The sequence below is a fragment of the Podarcis erhardii genome, assembly GCF_964252035.2.
Source record: "Podarcis erhardii genome assembly, chromosome: 6".
Classification (NCBI taxonomy): domain Eukaryota; kingdom Metazoa; phylum Chordata; class Lepidosauria; order Squamata; family Lacertidae; genus Podarcis; species Podarcis erhardii.
In genome coordinates, this window is record NC_138510.1 from 13,384,612 (window position 1) to 13,405,354 (window position 20,743).

At 45.0% G+C, this 20,743-nt stretch overlaps 1 protein-coding gene across 4 annotated transcripts in view; it reads right to left on the bottom strand.

Annotated features, from left to right (window-relative positions):
- The window catches only part of PHACTR3 (phosphatase and actin regulator 3), a 222,278-nt gene that overhangs the window by 82,059 nt on the left and 119,476 nt on the right, over positions 1 to 20,743 (bottom strand). For all 4 annotated transcript variants that reach the window (XM_081867773.1, XM_081867771.1, XM_081867772.1 and 1 more), the window contains 4 exons: positions 15,311 to 15,517; positions 11,510 to 11,684; positions 9,661 to 9,908; positions 3,885 to 4,038 (listed from right to left, as the gene is read on the bottom strand). In XM_081867773.1, the coding sequence (XP_081723899.1) occupies positions 3,885 to 4,038; positions 9,661 to 9,908; positions 11,510 to 11,684; positions 15,311 to 15,517 (784 nt within the window). The remainder of the gene's footprint in view (positions 1 to 3,884; positions 4,039 to 9,660; positions 9,909 to 11,509; positions 11,685 to 15,310; positions 15,518 to 20,743) is intronic.

Consider the following 20,743-nt stretch of genomic DNA (forward strand, 5'->3'; position numbering starts at 1 on the left):
CTTATTGGAGTGAAGCCTAGATTAACTCTTCTGAAGTAGGCCTATTTCAAACTGAGTTGTGGGGAGGGCTCACCCATCACTAATTCCCCTTAAGTCCATATTAGGCAAAGCTCCTGCTTATTTTTATTTTTATTTAAAAAATATAGCACACTGAAGAAATTAGAAGTGTGTTAAAATTAGATCGACACAGCAGACGGCATTACAGATGGCTTAAATACAAGTTTAGAATCAACGCATTGCTTTGTTGGGACTGGGTTAGCAACCATTAGAATTGGAACATACAGCTTATTCATGCTGTGCAAACGATTCATAATTTTATATAAACCTTCTGCCAGCTGGAAGACTGAAATCAAGTCACTGGCCACTGAGAACAAGTGCAATCATAGTTCTGATTTCAAGAGCACCCAGAGCCACTTGAGTCTGTATTCAAGGCATCCAAGCCAAGTGCCACAGTTGTACCTCTTCCATGCCATTCTGATGAGATTTTGCTCCCTCCATTCTTCAACGCATTTGCTTTAGGGAATCCCTAACACAGAATCTCTTCATTCCAACCAAGGGTGGGTGAATCTGTCCACTTTGGTTTTCCCCAGTTTCTTATTTCCCAGCCCTTAATTCAGTTCTCCTTATTTCCACACGAGACTATGATTTTTAAAAAAGTATTCAGCAGCATTTTAATGCAAACTTCTCATAAATTTGTTTGCAATTTTGCCAAAAATGCTCATTTTTTGCAAAGTAATTTCTCATAATACAATGCATTTTTTGCGCACTATTTCCACCAATATACTCATTTTTATGCACCTTTTTACCCAAGTGCATGCATTTTTGTACATGTCCCCATCCCTAGTCCCCATCCGCATTCTGACCCACATGTTTCTTTCTCCAAAGTGTCCACATTTACCAAAGTAGAAATGTGGCCTAAATTCACAAATAGCAACCAACACCTAAACAGCTTGAAATAGGTGGAGAACAAGCTCAGCCATCATCTTCAGGTGAACTACTTTCCTGCACTTTCTGTGTGGAAACAGTTTTCTGGAGAGTGAGTACTTCTTGGGCACACCCACACAATTATCAGGGTGATGCCAGACACACATGCTTGAAACCCAAGCGATGCTTTGCATGTGTGAAGCAGCCACATATCGGACAGATGGAGTTTTATGACACCTGACATAATCTCAGAGAGACCGGTTTTCGGGGAAGGCAGGTTCACATAACCAACTGCTTATCAACAGGTGTGATAACGCCAAGTGAAGTACATTCATGTGTGAAAAACCCTAATTTAGATCCATTGAGAACATTTCATAGCTGGAGAACAAATGATCAGTTTCTTCATGCTATGCAAGTTCTTCCCCTGCCACCTTGTTTCTGAAGCACATGGGGAAATAGCAGGTGAAATACCCCACCTGTGCATACAAGGAGATCAGTAGAGTCCTTCCAACACCACATCCTGCAACCTTCCTTTTTAAGAAGCTTCCAAGTAGTCACTCACCTGGGCACTGGTTCAACCCAGACTTGCTTAGCTTCACCAAGGCGGTGGCCTCATGCAGCTTCAGATTAAACCTTAAATAAGGGGCAGTCAACGTGCTGCCCTCTTGATGACGTTGGACAACAACGTCTGTCATCCTTAACCACTGGCCACCTTTAGCATATTTGTTTCATTTTAATGGATTTTTATTGTGTATTGTGATTTGTTGTCCCTTTAATCTACTCTAGACTCCAGTTGAGTGAAGCAGTGCCGTGCTTAGCTATGCCTAGCCTAGCCTAGCCTAGCCTAACCTAACCTAACCTAACCTAACCTAACCTAACCTGGGTCAGATGGGAGCTGGAGTCTAACAATATCCAGAGCGCACCTTGTTGGCTACCTCTCAACTTAGATTTGGTTCAGCAGTAACCCTGCTCCAAAGCAAGGTGACTCACAGTGTGCAGGCATGAATGATACCCAAACAGAGCTGAGGAGGAGAGGAAATGATTGAGTTGTTGCAGCTACAGGAAGCCAGTGATGTATGCAGGGAGACGGTAGGTTTAGAAAAAGACTGAGTGCTCCAAAAGTTACCAAACTGCAAAAGGTAGAAGGCTGCCTTCATACTGCCACAGGAGCCCGATCTCTTCTAACAAGCTTTGCATCTGTCCCTTAAGTTTCTACCTCTTCTGATTTCATAGAGCAGCTTCCCTCCCTCCCTCTTCTGCTCCATATGGCTTCTTAGGTATGTATAAAGACATGATATTGCAGAAAGACATGCTGTTGGCAGGTTTGTTTTCACATTCATTCCAAATGATTCCATACGTGGACTTTGCCTTTTTATCAGATAGTATGTATGATACAATATGCCCCCCATTCATGCATTTATAAGTTCCATAGCTGTTCCACCTTCCTCCTGATATTTGAAAGCTGTCAAACACAAACCATTGTGGACCAAACCACAGGCACCTCCAAGAGTGACTCTCATGACCAATGAAGGAAGGTTAGCACCATCCCAGGTCTCCCTCACCTTACACCCCATATCAACAACAGTAGAGTCAGGGGAGAAAAGTATCTGAGCACCCAAATATTCCACCTAGGACCTTGTGGTAGGGCTTAGTGGATCCAGCATCAGGATGTGGCCCAAGACAGCAGCTAGCCAAGAACTCAGACCCAGCTCTAAAGTGGTAGAGAGTGCATTAAGAAGCATGAGAGTTTATGCCACTATACCGTTTCAAAATATTTCACTTGCAGGATAAAGACACCAAAGCTAACATCAAACACTATAGTAGCATTTAAACTAGGTTCTTGCAGTTACCTGTAACCTGCTCCAACTCCTAACCCAAATACCTATAAAATTTGGTTCTGGTTGGTGAGTTCCATAGCTGGATGTTGCCCACTGAATGCCCCATTGTGAAGTAATTCTGGAGTGGGCTTGCAATCTCTTCCTTGCTTTAGCTTTGACTGTGCATGAATCACCAATCTAGACTTCTTGGGCCTTGGCACTCTTCACACAACCAAGTTTCAACCTTCCTGTCCCAAAGGCTAGGCCCGACAGCAGTTCTGAGCCCCCTCAAGAAATAAGGTTTCGATTTCCAAATCCCGAATTCTTAACACGCTTTAAAGATTTGGAACTCACAAAGTTCAAACTCAATATCAGGTAGTTCAACTGCCCTCAACCCCTCCGATTCTGCTTCAATTCTGGAATAAGAAGCAATGAGGGTAGGGAAGCTGGGAGACCATTCCGTTTCATCTGTGAGTTTTGGGGCTCTGGTCCCATCCACAAACCTGCAGCCCTGACATTTGAACTCAAGGGAAATGGTGGCCCCATGACCAGGTTTATGACTGCTGATAATGTTTGGTGTACGACAGGAATCAGACAAAAGGCTTGTGTAATACACCAAGGCAAGGCAAACAGTTGGAAGTTCAGGCATTAATGGTCCCGTCTTTGTCACAATGGGAGTAGGGAATAACATGACCACTTGATCCTTTATATGTACAGCTGTGCACAGGAAGGCTTCCTTATACTGAGTCAGACCAATGGTCTGTTCAGTTTGGTGTTGTCCACACTGATTGGCAGTCACTCTCAAGGGTTCAATCCATGGGTCTCTCCAAGCCTTACCTGGAAACTGAACATGAGGATTGAACCTGCAACCTTCTGTGTGCAAGACACATGCTTGGCCACAGAGCTGCTGCCTTTCCTCACAACCTGGAACCCAAATTGTGCAGGATTTGAGTTGAGTGTATGGATCCTTTGTGTGTGCAGCTGTACACAGGAAAGTCCCATTGTTACAAATGGTCCTGCTCTTTACATGAGGAGTAGGAGGTGGGTGGAGCTTCTAGGTACATCCCTATTTTCCTTACTCCCATACTGGTAAACATGGAAGCACGGAAGCCTGAACAGGGCTTTACGCTCTACAGAACTTACTTGGAAAGTTTCATTTCAATTTGCTGCCGGATCTCCTGTCTCTCTTCGTCGGTCCTCCTGGGGAAAATGTTCCTATCTTCCAGCTCCTGTTTGCTTGGCCTGTTCCGCAACTTCACTGCCAGCAACTCTTTCTTGCATTTTCTTGGCAAAGTACCTGGAGCATACATAGAAAAAGAACGAGAACGTGTCAGACAGGCTGTTGCTAAAATAGGCAAAGGGACATCACTTATTGGATCAGGTTTTTCTCATGAATCAGAAGTGCAAGATCGGCAGGGATCGTCTGCGAGCAGAACGTGGGGCCTTCCCTTCGAAGGAGGGCAGTGACTGAACAGGAAGGGCCAAGCGGGGAAAAGCAGAGAGGAAACCAGTGCAACCATGTGAGGTGATAACTTTTTACTTGGCCCAATCCATTTCTGCATTTCTTGTGTCTACTCTTCAGTAAAGCTTTGCATAAGCCGTTTAGCAAATAAAATGAACTCATGTGAACAGTTACAAAAGTCTTATCAATGCTTTGTCACATGCAATGTATTTAATTTTACTCCAACAGTCGGTCCTGGAGAGGAGTTGAAAAATGCAATTATAATATTGCGGTTATGATTTGATAGGTAGAAATAGATAGAAGATTGGGTGCAAGAGAGAGAGAGAGAGAGAGAGAGGGAAACAACTTGATGGGGAAAGGGGTGGGAAGTTGACAAAAATAAGAGAAAAGTCAAGATTGTGCTATGGTTGCATATTTCAAAAATGTTGAAACTTAATAGGATATAACTGGAGAGGAGTCACAAAATGTGAAATTTGTCGAATAAAGCATTTTCATTACACCATTGAGATCTCCTCTCTCTTCTTCCTGAGCCTCATGTGATTGACCCACCCAAGTGGTTCCATTTTCCAAATGTTAATGCTGCCTGTATCTGAAAAAAATCAATGCAAAGGGACAGGACACCTGCACTGTTGCAGCAACACATACAGTAAGCCCTGTTAACACATAATGCTAAGCCATAGTTAATGGTTGATGCTGAGGCATCTTGCAGACAATCACTCAAACTTTGGATTGCTACATTACAGCATAATTTCTCTCCCTGCCACACTATTGAATTCTGGCTCTGTGACATTTGGGTAGTAATAGTCTGTAACTATAGCTAAGGAGGAAGTCCATGTTCACATATAATTGTAAGCTATGGTTAAGGTTAACCAAGGTTTATAAACCAACAACACACCTTGGTTAACTAGCATGTTCTAACCATGGTTTATAAACCATAGTTAAGTCACAGGGCTGGGTTTGGATGATCAGGTTTAACTATGGGTAACTGAACTGTGGATAATAAAGAGGAAATTGTGGCTACGGTAGCTTATTTCCAAACCTACAAAACTTTTACATGTATTGAATTGTGTGTCTGTTTAAATAATAATACTAATAGTGCAATAGGTCAGTGTTATTAACCAGAAGGTTGTTGGTTCGAGCCCACCTAGGGACAGCTATGGGCAAGATTTCTGCACTACAGGGGCTGGTCCCTTCCAACTCGGCAATTCTATGAATATATTTACTCAAACACTGTAGGCAGCCCTCCATTCTTTTTTGAAAAATAAAACAGAGAAGCAGCTGAATGCTTTTGCTTTGTTTTCAAATTGCATCTCTGTTCACCACTCTCGGCTCCCTGGAGAGGAAGGGAAGAATTTAAATTCAAGAAACAAACATGCTAAAAGATTTCTCCCAATGAGGTTCTGGGCAGCACACCACATGAAGGCTCCAGCACATAGCTGTCAACTGTCCCTTATTTGATGGGAATCTCCCTTATCCCAGCGCCGTGTCCCGCTGCTGTCCCGGATTGATGCTGTCCCTTAAATTTCCCAGGTTTCATGCTCGCCTGGCTCGGGAGGGAAGCAGCGGCTCAGGGTCCTCTGCTGCAAGAGAGAATGTGCGCACGAGCTGCTGTGTCTCTGTCTCTCCCTTTCCCCCCCTGAGGGGCTCGTAGTGAGGAGATGGGTGGCGGCGGGTGGGCAGGCAGCCCCTCTCTTGCAAGACTTCTGCTGCACTGCCAGGGGAAGCTGGAGATGGCAGCGGCGGCTGAGGAGGCAGCCTGAGGGAGGAGGAAGAGGAGGGGATGGGGAGGGACGCAGAAGGGCAGCGCTTCAGCGGCCACCGCGGTGCTGCAACCGCCTCATGCCAGGCTCGTGGGCGAGAATCTGCCTCCCTCCCTTTCTCTCAGGCAGGGAAGGGCAGATGGAACTCCTCATGCCAGGACGACGGCAGCCCTGACGTGCATAAACTAAGCAAAATCCCTTATTTTGGCTGCTGATCCCTTATTTTCGAGGCGGCTGGTCCCTCATTTTCAAATCTGTAAGTTGACAACTATGCTCCAGCATCATTGCCCCACCTGTTGAAATGTCAGTTAAAGGTTTTTTCCCCAATCAATCTCCAATGAATGCTGCACCACCCAGTGTCCAGAATGAAAAGTGCATCTTGCACAGAGAACAAACATGCGCAGGGAAGGCTGTGATCTGTCTAGGGCCCTGTGGGGATATCATAATCTTCTTTCTCGCCCCTTTGGTTTAATTAATGAATCCCTAGGCCTCTTAGCTGTGATAATCACCATGAGGCCTGCCAAGTGTTATATGAGAAGGAGGTCTAGTAGATTATTCACATTTACCGTTTAATTAAAACTCTTCTCATCTACACAACACCCACTTCCACATACCACAATTTTGCAGGGGTTCACAGAATATCCACAAACAGTAAGCAGATCTGTTCACAGTTTAGAATTGTTCTCCGATTAGCATGCGTCATCTTAAGATATGTCGGGACCTAGCTAGGGATGCCTATAGAGGCGCTCAGATCAAGACCTGGAGCCTGGGTCCTTCTGAAATATCAGAGAGGCATTTGGAGACACGGTGGGTGGAATGGGAGAGAGGGAGGGAGGGATGGAAAGAGAATCTTCTGGGGTTAAGTCCTAGAGCTTAACATCTTGTTCCGGAGTGATTACCAGAAGTAACAGTACTGCAATCAGTGGTGAAAAGTCATTTTAGAATATTGCAAGGGGAAAATGGAGTTGTCAGTCAGGAAGTGACAGCTGACAGTTGAAGAGGGTTATAATAGAGACTGGGGGGATGGAAGATGAAAGGTCAGGGCTTAGATAATGATAGGTGTTTACATTAAAGGAAAAGTGATAGCAGCTGGAATGGTTACAGTAAAAGCTCCAGAAATGGTTAGTGGTGTTTGGCAGCCATCTTTCTCAAAAGACAATGGAGTGCACCTCCCGGGGTAATGTCAAACTGCTGGAGAACCACAGTGCCTGCTGTGTTTGCAGAGATATAACTGCTGCCTCCTGCGTTGCTTTTGTTGTGTTAGCAGAACCAAAGTGACCTCTCCAGGATGCAAGCCTGGGCAGAGTGTACAGAGGTCCTGGGCTGCCCAGATGACAAAACCCAACCCTCCTCTCAGCCTCACTGATGTAGTCCAAAGGAAAGCAGAGCAATATGGACAGCACCAGCTTAGCTGCAGGAGTTGCCGGAAGGAGACATGCAAGATCCATTCAACCATTTTAGGGACTCCCCTCTGGATTTGTGTAGGGTTTACTCCTTAGCCTTTTCTATTCCCAAAGATGGGAATAGAAGGCAGCGGGTATGAAATTTTCCTCGGGATTTACTTCTGAAGCCTTTCTCACGAATGAGTATTGCCACAAGGCAGCAAGGGGTTAAGATCAGAGTTTCCCTTCTCCTAGATGGACTACCTTCCCAGGTGGACGAGCTTCATCACATGCACATGCACACCCCCCCCTCAACAGCATGTGCAGAAACTGCCTTCTTGACCATTGGACCCACTGCTGGGTATCCTCAATTCATCAGAGCCTGTCTTTGCAAGCAGGGGAAGTCCCTAACCCACCAAGGGTTTGAAACCCACTGGCCACCTTCACCTGGTTTAGCCGGCCAGTCCAGATTAGTGTAAAATCTGCAATAGTCGAGAGTGTCAACTTGTCGGGGGGGGGGGAGGTGTTTTTAATACTCCAGTGGTGCTTGGTTGGGGAGGGAAGGAGGGGAAAGGATGGAGATATATCTCTTCGAGCCTGGATAGCTCAGTTGGCTAGACCATGGTGCTGATAACACCAAGGTTGCAGGTTCGATCCCTGTATGGACCAGCTGCATATTCCTGCATTGCAGGGGGTTGGACTAGATGATCCTCAGGGTCCCTTCCAACTCTACAGTTCTATGATTCTATGATTCTCTGGAGGGCTTTGTGAATTGGGTAGTTTGGGGAGGGTGAACAATTTTACTCAGGCTCCTAGGCTCAAGAAGAAGGGCTGTGGCTCACTAGCAGAGCATCTGGGTTGTGCACAGAGGGGCCTTAGCTTCAATCTCTTGCCATCTCCAGGTAAGGAGGGCTGCCAGTCTGTACCCAGCCCTGAGCTGGATGGATTAGTGGTCTGACTTTGTATATATAATCCTAAATCCTAGATTATCATTGAATCTAAAGAAACACATTTCTGCAGAAACTTGTTTAGGACTGCACTGCAAATGCATTTTAAACCTGCCATTTTAACTGATGGTGGGCCCAAATTCTGCTCTCATTTGTTCTCTGCAACCTCCCAAATGCATTTCAATCTTGGACCAGATAAAATTTGTTAGGTTTGTATTCCGCATGTCCCTGTATCTGCACAAAACCACACAACTTCTTCTGCTTCTGGAGCTGGAGAGAGAAAGCCAAATGGGGACCACGTGCACTGTTGTTTTTTAAAATTCGAGAGCAAAGAGTAACATCACCTCAGCTACCTCATCACCTGAAACTTAAATAAACCAACCCCACCTGAAAAACCTTAGGGGAAATTGCCCCTCCCCCATCAATTTTGAGTGGTCAATCTCTGACCCCTGCCTCCCTGCAAATAGTCAAAGAAAGGTGAGCTAAAAGTTCAGCCCAGGTTTAGTTTCAATTCTAAAGCTCATTTTGCTGATAAAAAGTTTGGTGGTTTGCATTTTGATGTTTTGTGTGTGTTTTTTTCTGTAAAATAAATGTGTTGTTGTTGTTTTAAAAAATAACCCCTATAAGCTAGTTAAAGCATCATCTTAACCTCCCACATTTGTTCTTTAACAAAGGACCTTAGCAGAAGTCACGATGAATGTGAGGCTGCATTACTCAGCGGTGCAAGTTACAAGAAGAGTCGGAGCAGCGGCAGCAAAAAACAGGTGGAGAGAGAGAGAGAGAGTTGGCAGGGGGAGATGGTCAATGAAATGCCCTTCTTGGATCTGCTGCTGGGCAAAAGCAGCAGTAGCTAAGTGAGGTGCTGCTGACCATTCTGCTGCAGGAATGATCAGCCTGGGTACTGGAATCACCAAGGAAGAGCATCCATAGGGGAGCACCTGCGCTGTACAAAGAATGGCCCAGGTTCAGTCTGGCATCTCCAGGTAGGGCCGGGAATGTCCTCTGCCTGAAGCCACAGAGGGCTGCAGTCTGATTTAGTAGAAGGCGGCTTCCAAGGAACCTAAGGAGCAAACTGGGAAATATTGTCCCAGAAGGGTGAAGGTGAGCCAGGCATCAAACTCTGAAATGAAGGGTGAGATGCAGAAGAGCAACATCGAGTTGCAAAGAGAGTGGACTCAAATAGAGTGGGACAGAAGCTGATGGATGGTGGTGGGTAGGTAAAGGGAAGAACTGGCAGATTTGAAAAGGAGGCCAATATTTCCCTCACAACCTTGAGCAACAACGTAATGCACATGTAAAAAAGGAACAAAACCAGTGGACCTGTCCTTCAGAATTTCCCGTAAAGGCTCACAAAGTGACTTTGCTTACCAGAAATGATGGAGTCATTCAAAACCTCTTCATCCTGATAGAAAACAGAGTCGTCCTTGATTTCAGAGTTCATGATCAGGTTCTCTTTGTTCTCATCCGACTCCTTGACAGAATTCCGCTTGTTCTCCGGGTCGCTGTTGTAGCTCACCGAACTTTCCTTCTCTTTGCTGTGATCAACGCTGCACGTTCTGGATGGGCGGATGTCCATTCGCTTCTTGGGAGAACCTTTGTTTTCTCTTCCCTGAAAGCTGGGGGTGGAAATGCAGATAACACGGATTTGTTTTGGGGTTGTTGTCCCCCCCCTCCCAGACTTAGCACCACAGGAAGGGAATCAATGTCTCAAGCTTGTTGCCTCGAGCGCTTTGCTCTGCAGAGTGTTGTGAAGGAGCTGCGGTGGGATTACCATGTCTATGACAGGGAAGCCAAGAACTCAATATCTGTCACAAGGGGAAGGCACAAGAGGGCAGTGACTGACACCTTGTTTTGAAATATGTTAATGCGGGGTGACCTTTCCAAAGAAGGCAGTGTGTGTGTGTTTAGTGGAAGACTAGAGTTCAAAAGAAACATCTCCACTTGGGCAATTGGGTGCTTTACAGAAAATTTAAAAAGTATGCAAGGAAATCACATCATTATTAACCCTGAATAAGTTGTGGCCTTTCTGGACATTTACCAGGAATGGGTTCCATTCCTGCCCATCCCTTCCACCATACATCTAAAATACTCTTTGGCATGGACAAAGCATAATAGACCAATTTGCACCCAGTCCTCCTCTTCCTCCTCTAGTTTACTTGGCAGTAGTGCACCATTCAGGTCTCTGCATATACAGGCCTCCATACAGAGACTCCCACATGGCGCATGGCATCAAATGCATGGTGATGTGTACCTTCTCTTCCCCCCTAAGAATTGGACTGCCATTTGGTAAGCATTTAGATCAGCTTTTGTTATGGGCCTGAGGCTAATAGAACCCAGTAATACAAAGAAGTTCTCTGCAGATGGGAAAGGTCCATAGTGAGGTCCAGGGTGGATTCACCGTAAGGATGGAAGAGCACTTTGGTTCACTTTTTAACGTGAACCTACCCAGTTTGTACTTCCTGAACTTCAGGGCTGCCTCTGAACACACTGCTCAGAAATTTCAGGTCTTACAGAAGTCAGCAGCCAGGTTGATCACCAGGCCAAGATGGTTTGAGCATATTAAACTGATCCTGGCCTGAGCGCACTGGCTGCCAATTAATTTCCAGGCTCAATGCAAAGTTTTGACCTATAAAGCCTTAAGCAGCTCAGGACTGCAGAACCTCAAGGACTACATCTCTCCATATGAACGTACCTGGAGCTTGAAATTGAGGCCCTTCTTTGTGTGTCCCCTCCATAAGAGGTCCGGAGAGTAGCAACACAAGAAGGGGCCTTTTCTGCAGTGGCTCCCTGTCTGTGGAACGCTCTCCCTGCTGCCTTCATTATACACCTTTAGGCGACAGGCAAAAACGTTCTTCTTTAACCAGGCCTTTGGATGATTGACATCCAATACCCTTTTAAAAATGTTCTTGTTTTTATTATATATTTCATGTTTTTATCTTGTGGTTTTATCCTGTGAACCGCCCTGAGACCTGGGGATGCAGGGCAGTATACAAATAATTAACAATAATACACGTATCAAAATGCAGCTAGCCTTCAAAATCCACACTTTCCCCATAGCCAGCGAAGCTACTTGGAGTAGACTCACTGGAATAAATGAAGCGAAGGTGGCCATGTCCATGAATGTCAGTGGGTCAACTCTGAGCAGGACTAGCCCTTGGAAAGTTGAGCAATGGAAATGGATGCCCCTGCCGTGTCCTGTAACCTTCCAGCATCTTACCTATCCTGCCGATGTTTGGTGGCCAAAGCTCTGTGAAGTTCCTCAATGACTCGGCTGGGAGGTAAAGGCAGGTGGACGGCACCAAGGTGAGGGGAGCCATTTGGCGTTGTGTGCTGCCCTCTGAGGTGGGGCTCGGAGATTTTCTGGCCTGAGGGCTGGAAGGGAGCAGCTTGTCCTGAGAGTTGGGAGGAACCAACAATTACATAATTCTTCAAGACAGTGGATGGAGGGGATTTCAAGGCTGGCTCATCTACTTCACTTCCTGCTGCTGGAAATAAAACCACAAAAGGGCATTAATGGCTGCATGCCATGGAGGAGGCCCCAATGGAGCCACACTGAGCAGCCTTCCTCAATGTGGTTGTGCTCCAAATGCCGTTCAACTGCAGTTCCCATCATCCTTGGCCATGCATGCTGGGATTGCATGGAGCTTGTCATCTGAGAATATCTAGAGGGCTCCCTTTATGGGGAAGGCTGACTTATGGTCGGATGGGTAACACAGCAGAGCAGGATCAACTGTGCAAAGTGCTGGTGGACTGCAGATTAAGCCTTTTAGCAGTTCTCTTTCAGGGCTGATGGGGCTCATCAACCTGGGAAGGAAAGCTCTGATCCTAAATCTCCACTTGTGGGATATCAGCAGCAGAAGCAGCAAACCTTTTATTGGCATCACATACAAACATCCAAAACAAATCAATACAGAATTACCACTTCCCCAGTGGCACAAAACAATTGCTAAAAGAAAGGAGGCAGAGCAGTCTATCGTCACATCTCTAGGTCTCCAGGGAGATCAGACACCTGCAGTGTATTTCAACGACAAAAAAACCAAATAGAGATATTTAGCCACTAACTTGGTGGGCTCCTGATCATTCCCCGGTAATAGAAAAATGTATGACCTCCAACTCTGGTTTCCATTTGGGGATACAGAGTTGATCTAGAAATTGCTGACGGAAATCAGCATATAGTTTACAATTGAGAACCATATGTATAAGGGTTTCCACCAGGTGGTCTTCACATGGGCAAGTTCTTTCTCCTTCCACCCTGCCTGAGGGGGGACATGTTTTCTCTGCTGCTACTGTTAGTTCTTGGCATTCAATATCTTGTGGGATATCACCAGGACAAGAAAAGGCTAAGGAGCAAACCCTACACAAATCAGGAATGGTTGGATTGCATCTTGTACGCCTCCTTCTGGAAACTCCTACAGCCAAGCAGGTGCTATACGTATTGCTCTGCTCTCCTTAGGACCACATCAACAAGGCCGAGAGTTGGGGGTCTTGTTCTTTGGGCAGCCCAGGACCTCCATACACATTGCCCAGGCTTGTGCCTGGGGAGGTCACTTTGGTGCTGCTAACACAGTGGTTTGACTTGACCCCTGGAGGCACACTCCATTGTCTCTCGAGATGCCAACAACAACAAGGTACTCTTTCTGTGATTTATCTTTATGTGCTGAAGCCATTACAAGTCAACCAGCTGTGCTTCAGGGAAGCTCAACTGCCATAACTGGTCCTTGAAGAACACTTTTCTAACTGCCAAAGTCTGAACTTGGGGTGGGGTGGGAAACCAGCCTTTGAAGCTGCATGGATTATGCACTGAGATTTCACCCACGGACCTTGGTTGGTGATTTCCCAATATAGCGCATTTCCGTTAAAAACAAAAACAAACCCACACACAGTTTACAAAAGAACCACTGAAATAATTGCTGCAATAGACTTGACTTCAGCCACTGCCGATGACTTAACGCCACCCAGTGGCACAAGCATGGATTTAAATCCAGAGGCTCCCAAACTGGAAGGTGTGCTGTGGATGAGAAAGAAATAAGAACTGTCCCCTAATGTGGATTTTATTTTTCAAGTATCTTAAAATGGCTAAAGGTGGAGGTTGGGTGAACTGCGCGCCCTTGTTACAGTGCTGGCTCATGGCAGCTGGGACCATCAGAAAAGCTATTCCATCCTTCAAGGTGTTTTGTTTTCCCTGGGTCCCTTCCTTGTAGCTTAAGGCAGGGGTGGTTAAACCAGGTGCTGTTGGACTCCACCTTACATGTATAGCCAATAGTCAGGAATGATGGGAGCTGTAGTCCAACCATGTGGAGAGCCACAGGTTAGCCACATTTGCCTTCAAGAATGTGGCATCTCCTATGGCTTCTAGGGCTGGGCGTTATCTGGTTTTCAACATCGCAATATATCACAATGTCTGAAATTAGAATAGAGCTGAAATTAGAATAGAGCTATGTAGAGAATTATGAATTATGGTGCTAGAGGAAACTCTTGAGAGTCCCATGGATTGCAAGAAGATCAAATCTCTCCATTCTTAAGGAAATCGGCCCTGAGTGCTCACTGGAAGGACAGATTGTGAAGCTGAGGCTCCAATACTTTGGCCACCTCATGAGAAGACTCCCTGGAAAAGACCCTGATGTTGGGAAAGATGGAGGGCACAAGGAGAAGGGGACGACAGAGGACGAGATGGTTGGACAGTGTTCTCAAAGCTACCAGCATGAGTTTGACCAAACTGTGGGAGGCAGTGGAAGACAGGAGTGCGTGGCATGGGATCACGAAGAGTCGGACACAACTAAACGACTAAACAACAACATGCAGAGACATTGGCTGGCTTCACAGTTTTTCCCACATTGTGATTTTTGCATAGCGTGCGCGCACACACACATCATGATTCACAATATATTCCCTGGTCAAAAATTATGAAACCAGTATCATGATATGGACTTGGATGGTTTTGGACAATACATCGCCCAGCCCTAATGGCTTCATTCACCCCCTTTTACTTTATGCTTCCTGTTCTTCAAATTCAAATGAGAATGAACAGCTTCAGCTGAGCATCTATCAACCTTAGTGAAACCAGTAAAAACCAGCATTAACAGAGTTGCAGAGTACCATCTCCACCATTATTTATGTGCAAGAAATATGATCATAGAACTGATGAGCTCTGATTCAGGTACATTCCCCCCCCCAAGATTGTTTATTTAACTTCTGCAAAAGTTGGGGTTCCCACAAGATCTCCCCCTCTTGTTCCTCATTAGCCCTATTTTGGGTATCCAGTTGTCATAAAACCTAGCACCCGAGTTCACTAATATTTGTTAAACTTAAAACAAAAATTTCTGGATTTTGTCAATAATTTTAATGTATTTTAAAAATATTTGATGTGAACAGGGACTTTACGATTAAGTTCGGACTGAAATTCACTTTTGCATTGTGAATATCCCATGTGAATTCAAACCTGGCGACGCAAAAGATTTCCTCCTGTATCTCTTGATTGTTTTGATCTTGGAAGGCATCAGACATGAAATGTCAACCATTGCCAAGAGTCAGATACTACAAATTATTGCTTCTTACCTATTAAATGTTGGAAAACAAACACTGAATCCCATGACATGTGAACTTTCACCACTCCTACAAATTATAAGGAGGAGCTGGGTGGAATCCTATCATTTTTATACAGGCTGAGTCTCCATCTCATGAATCAGAAGAGCAGTTTTCTCCTCTATCACCACCAGACCTTCAGGCCTCCATTCTTTTTCACTGAATATCAACATATCAGATTGCAGGACAATTTGGGAGCAGAACTACTGATCTGGGAAGATATGAAGCTTCTGCCAAACATGGCGTTTCCACACCTCTGCAGTGCTACTACAATTACTCTTGTGTTCTGACGTCATAATGCATACCCCTCATAATGTTGGAGTTCTGCCTTTTAAGGGAAGGGTTTCATCTCAGTTTTAGAGCACATGAATTGCATTTTCAGGTTCTTTCTTTATTTCTATTTTAGCCCTAAAGACAAGTCCTGAATGAGGCTCACCTGGTACAATCTTCGAGACTTTGGAGACAGTCTTAGGTGGCGGAACTGGAAGTGATGGAGGAGGGCTGGGGAGCTGAGCTGAGTTCCTTTCCATCTGCTTCTGGGGTGATTCCGTGGATTCTGAAAGAAGTAAGGCTTGTGGATTCTCTTCAGAGGCTGGCAGGCTGGCATTTTCACGTTCATCTGAGGAAGCTGGCGTCTTCTTGGCTGAGGAGACAGGATCAGAGGTGGCAGGATTTGTGGGACATCAAATTAAAACTGATGGCAGTGCACAGGGAGGGACAGGCGAGAGGGAGGACAAGGGATACAAGGAGCTGCATTGCACATGTAAACAATGGGCATGGTCAGTCATGGCTAGGAAGCCAAGAGGACTGCTGAAAATGACAAGCAGCTGGGCTGACTGAAAGAAAACAATTGCATACTGTGTTGGAAAGCAAGAGTCTCAAATGGCTTTTCTTTACAACACACACAAAGATGCACACATGCAAAATATACACAAGGTCTAAATAACATAAAAAAAATTCCTTCCAATAGCACCTTAAAGACCAACTAAGTTAGTTCTTGGTATGAGCTTTCGTGTGCATGCACACTTCTTCAGATACACTGAAACAGAAGTCACCAGACCCTTCTATATAGTGAGAAGGTGGGGAGGGGTATTACTCAGAAGGGTGGTGGGATTGGGTGATTGGCAGATAGCTGTGATGAGCCTGTTGACGACTATCTGCCAATCACCCAATCCCACCACCCTTCTGAGTAATACCCCTCCCCACCTTCTCACTATATAGAAGGGTCTGGTGACTTCTGTTTCAGTGTATCTGAAGAAGTGTGCATGCACACGAAAGCTCATACCAAGAACTAACTTAGTTGGTCTTTAAGGTGCTACTGGAAGGAATTTTTTTATTTTGTTTTGACTATGGCAGACCAACACGGCTACCTATCTGTAACAAGGTCTAAATAACGTCCCTTTTTGACAGCGCATCAGCCTTCCATAACTTGGTGCCCTCTGGATGTCCTCAGACTACAGCTCCCATCAGCCCCAGCTATCATAGCCAATGGCCATGGATGATAGGTGTTGTAGTCCAACAACACTGGGAAAGCACCATTTTGGGGGAGGCTGCTGTACAGAAATGCTTTATATACTGAACTGGTGGCTGGTTGCGATTATGGATTGGATGTGAGCCAATAAACTGAAATTTGTTCAAGACAAGACTGAGATTCCAGCTAAACATCAGGAAGAAGTTTCTGACATTACTGTTTGACAGTGGAACAGACTCCCTCAGGAGGTTGTGGACTCTCCTTCCTTGGAGGTTTTTAAGCAGAGGTTGGGTGGCCACCTGTCATGGATGCTTTAGCTGAGATTCCTGCATTGCAGGGGGTTGGACTTTGGTTCATCTGCAATTCTCTGATTCTCTGATTCTATGCTATTAGTGGGTTCTTCTGATTGGCTGCGTTGTGTGCAACCTGTTCTAGGTGAGTTTGTAGTTTGAGGTGGCCTCCATGGCACGCCTTCCACTGCCTTAGCTGGTGGCCCCATTACGACCCTTTCTGGCAGGGCTAACCAGGCTACAGTAATCTATGCTCTGGTGACCTCAAGATTAAATTCCTGCCCTGCACTTCGCCTGGGACTGCCCTTGAAGACAGTTTGGAAACTGCAGCTAGTGCAGACTGTGGCCACCTGATGCCAACAGGCTGAAAATGACACTGGTTCTGGGCTGATTTAAACTCATAAAGGCCTTTACAGCTTAGGACCCCAATATCTTTAGAAATGTTTCTCCCAATCTGAACCTGCCCAGACCCTTCAATCTTCATCTGAGACCCTCCTCAGTTCAGAAGGTGCGGTATAGTGTTTAAGAGTGGTGGACTCGTAATCTGGTGAACTGGGTTCGATTCCCCGCTCCTCCACATGCAGCTGCTGGGTGACCTTGGGCTAGTCACACTTCTCTGAAGTCTCTCAGCCCCACTCACCTCACAGAGTGTTTGTTGTGGGGGAGGAAGGGAAAGGAGAATGTTAGCCACTTTGAGATTCCTTAGGGTAGTGATAAAGCAGGATATCAAATCCAAAATCAAAACAAGAGAGAGGGCCTTTTTGCTTATGGTTCCTTGTCGTATTAGATGGAGATGTTCTTGCTGCTGAAGTTTTGAGTGCTCTCTTTGGCATGCTCCTTTATGGGTTGCTGAAACTGATTTTATTGCAAGGTACTGTTTTGAAATTGGTGGGGGTGGGAGAGGGAAACCTCTCACACCTTTAATAATGAAGCACTGAGGTTTTGAGCTTGTTTGAATAAATAGAATTAAAAAATGATTCTCTCTATATATATGTCTGAAGTGTTTCAAAGTGTATTTTAAAGGTCACAGATTTAAACAGCAGACCAAGGGAGATATAAGAAAGCTCAACCCCTTAGTGCTAATGAAGGATTTGACTTTCCTACAATACCACTTAATGAAGAAGTGCAGAATATATTCCTATCACGAATGCCATTGATCCCAAAACCCTCAGATTGTTCTCTGGTTTCTTGCTTCCTAGACATCTGGAGATGTCATTCAGAAGAGGGAAATATAGATTGATTTAACCAGGACAGAATCCTCCTTGACTTGGAAATTAAAGAGCTAATCTTGTGCTCCACCTGATAGATAGAAAGCTGCCAGATCCCTTAGTGTGGGCAGCTTGGACCACATCTGTACCATATATTTAAAGCACTATTATACAACTCTAACAGCCATGGCTTCTCCCAAAGAATCCTGGGAATAATGAGTTTGTTAAAGTTTCTGGAAAGTGTAGCTCTGTGAGTGGAGAGGCGTGTCGCCTAACAACTCTCAGCACCCTTAACACTCATTTTCTTTCAGGAAAATGGAGCGATAACCCTACCACACAGGCTATTACTGGGGTGACATATATAATGATTTAAAAAGCTACCTTCATCTTTACAAGTGTTACAATTCCGACACACTTCACAATAAAGGTTACCATCCTGCTAACATTAGTCATAAGGAACTGTGCAATCATAGTCATGCCCACTCAGAAATAAGCCCTACTGAGTTCAGTTGGGGATCCTTCAAGAGTGTGAGAATTCAGCCTTGGTCTCACTGAGAGAAACAGAATATTGAAGGCAGAACATAGCTGTCAATGGCTGCTAGTCGTGATGGCTGTGTTGCATCACCACAGCTGGAGAGGCACAATCAGTGCTGGATTTACGTACAGTGGTACCTCGGGTTAAGTACTTAATTCGTTCTGGAGGTCTGTTCTTAACCTGAAACTGTTCTTAACCTGAAACACCACTTTAGCTAATGGGGCCTCCCACTGCTGCCGCGCCTCCGGAGCACAATTTCTGTTCTCATCCTGAAGCAAAGTTCTTAACCTGAAGCACTATTTCTGGGTTAGCGGAGTCTGTAACCTGAAGTGTATGTAACCTGAAGCGTATGTAATCGGAGGTACCACTATATAAGCTAAACAAGTTATAGCTTAGGGCCCCACTCTCTTGGGGGCCCTCCCAAAAAATAAAAGGAAAAAAACCTGGATGTACATTTCCAAAATAGAAGATAAAAAGCAAATAAAATAAAACCTATATACAGCAACAGTGTTTTGTGTTGTATAGGCTCCTATGATGTAAGTAATGGGCCCTGCCTGCTAGCCTGCTCCCTAAAATATCACTGGTTTGCTCATTTCTATATATAGGGTGCCTACATTCTACATATGCAAATGGTTTTCGATACTTATTAGGTCCATAAATTATCATATAGCATATATTCAACACAAAAAACATTGACAATTTGTTGACAAAGGACAGCCGGGCATATAAATGTCCCCATTACCTTCAGTAGCTTAGGGCCTCATCAAACCTAAATCCGGCCCTGGGCACAATGCATCTGAATATTAGCTGCTGTGAATGGCAAGTGCTGGAAGCACCATGTGACTCAGATTCCGCTTGTAGGCTTCCCATGGGCACCTGATTGGCCACTGTGAGAACAGAATGCTGCACTAGATGGGCTTTTGGCCTATTCCAGCAGAGTTCTACTTACGCTCTTCCTAGGATATAAGCCATTGTTTCCTAGTCCCCTTTATTTCAATGGCAACATAGTCGTGGCTGATGAGTCCCATCAATTTCGGTGGTGGGTAACTTGCAGTGCACCTATGGGAATGCGCTGAATAGTGCATGATAAAATGAAACCAAGGAATGCAGAATTAAAGAGATTCATAAGCCTGCTGGTTCAGACAGTAGAGGGCAGCAGAAGGAGGGAGCAAACTGAATTAAAGGAATGCTCATTGTATTCTCTGAAGGGAAAAATATTACCAACGTGCTGTAAAAGCTACTTGCAAGCCGCTGTTTCTCAAAATCCTTTCCGACTGGCTGTTCATGCAAATCTTTCTGAATACTTGTAAATTTTCTCTGCCTCACCCCGAAAGCAAAATGTGCATTTCTATCACCATTGTTACAATATCCCAATGCAGAATGCCCATTCCTACATAAATATTTGATGCCTAATCATAATGTATCTGCCTTTAGGGGTAACGTGCTGTGAAACATATGCATTATTTCTGAAGGGAGAATGCCCTGGCTTTGTGCAATGTACAGCTCTCTGCATAAATTCTTTAAAGTCTGCATTACAGACAAATATGCCAAACAGCACATCCAATTGTAACAGGGCTTGCTCCAGCTGAGCAATTAATTGCCTTTCCTGTTATGCCAAAGGTCCCAGTTGCCTAAGGCAGTGGTTCTTTAAGCAATGGGGGCCATCAAAGTTGCTCTTTAGCAGGCTTTATTTACAGGGTGAGGGAAATAAAGAACAATGCAAGAAACAACGGACATCATCTCATGGCGTTGACAGCAAGGTTTGCACTGAGATAGCCTAGGAAGAGTTTGACCCATCGTCTGCCCAAGAGGGGAAAGGAATCTCTTCATAAGAGGCTTCATAAGAGGCCACCTGTTCTGGCTTTGTTCTTTATTTTCCACATCCTGTATATAAAACAGAGCAGCTTGGGTGATCTTCATTGCCTGTCTGAATCCAAAAGAAGCACTGCATTTTGGTGGCCAAAGCCTTTGAAAGAACACTTCCCTGTTTTGATGATAACCAGTATCACCAGGAATTTTTTATCTCACCTCTATTCAGAACTCTGTTGCCGTTCACCTTTCTTGCCACTCATAGAATCGTAGAGTTGGAAGGGACAACAAGGGTTATCTACCCCTGCGATGAAGAAATACTTTGTCCAACATGGGGCTTAAACCCAAGACCCAGAGATTAAGAGACTCATGCTCTACTGACTGGGCAGCTGGCTTTAAATCAGACCCTTAATTCTCTACACTGGCTTCAAATCTAGTCCTAGATCCATCATAAGCACCTTTGCCTTATGAAACCCTCTGTCACGGTATCCCTTAAGTCCCATGTACCCCAATATTTATTTCTCCATCTTCACTTCCTTCAGCTGAATGTACCATT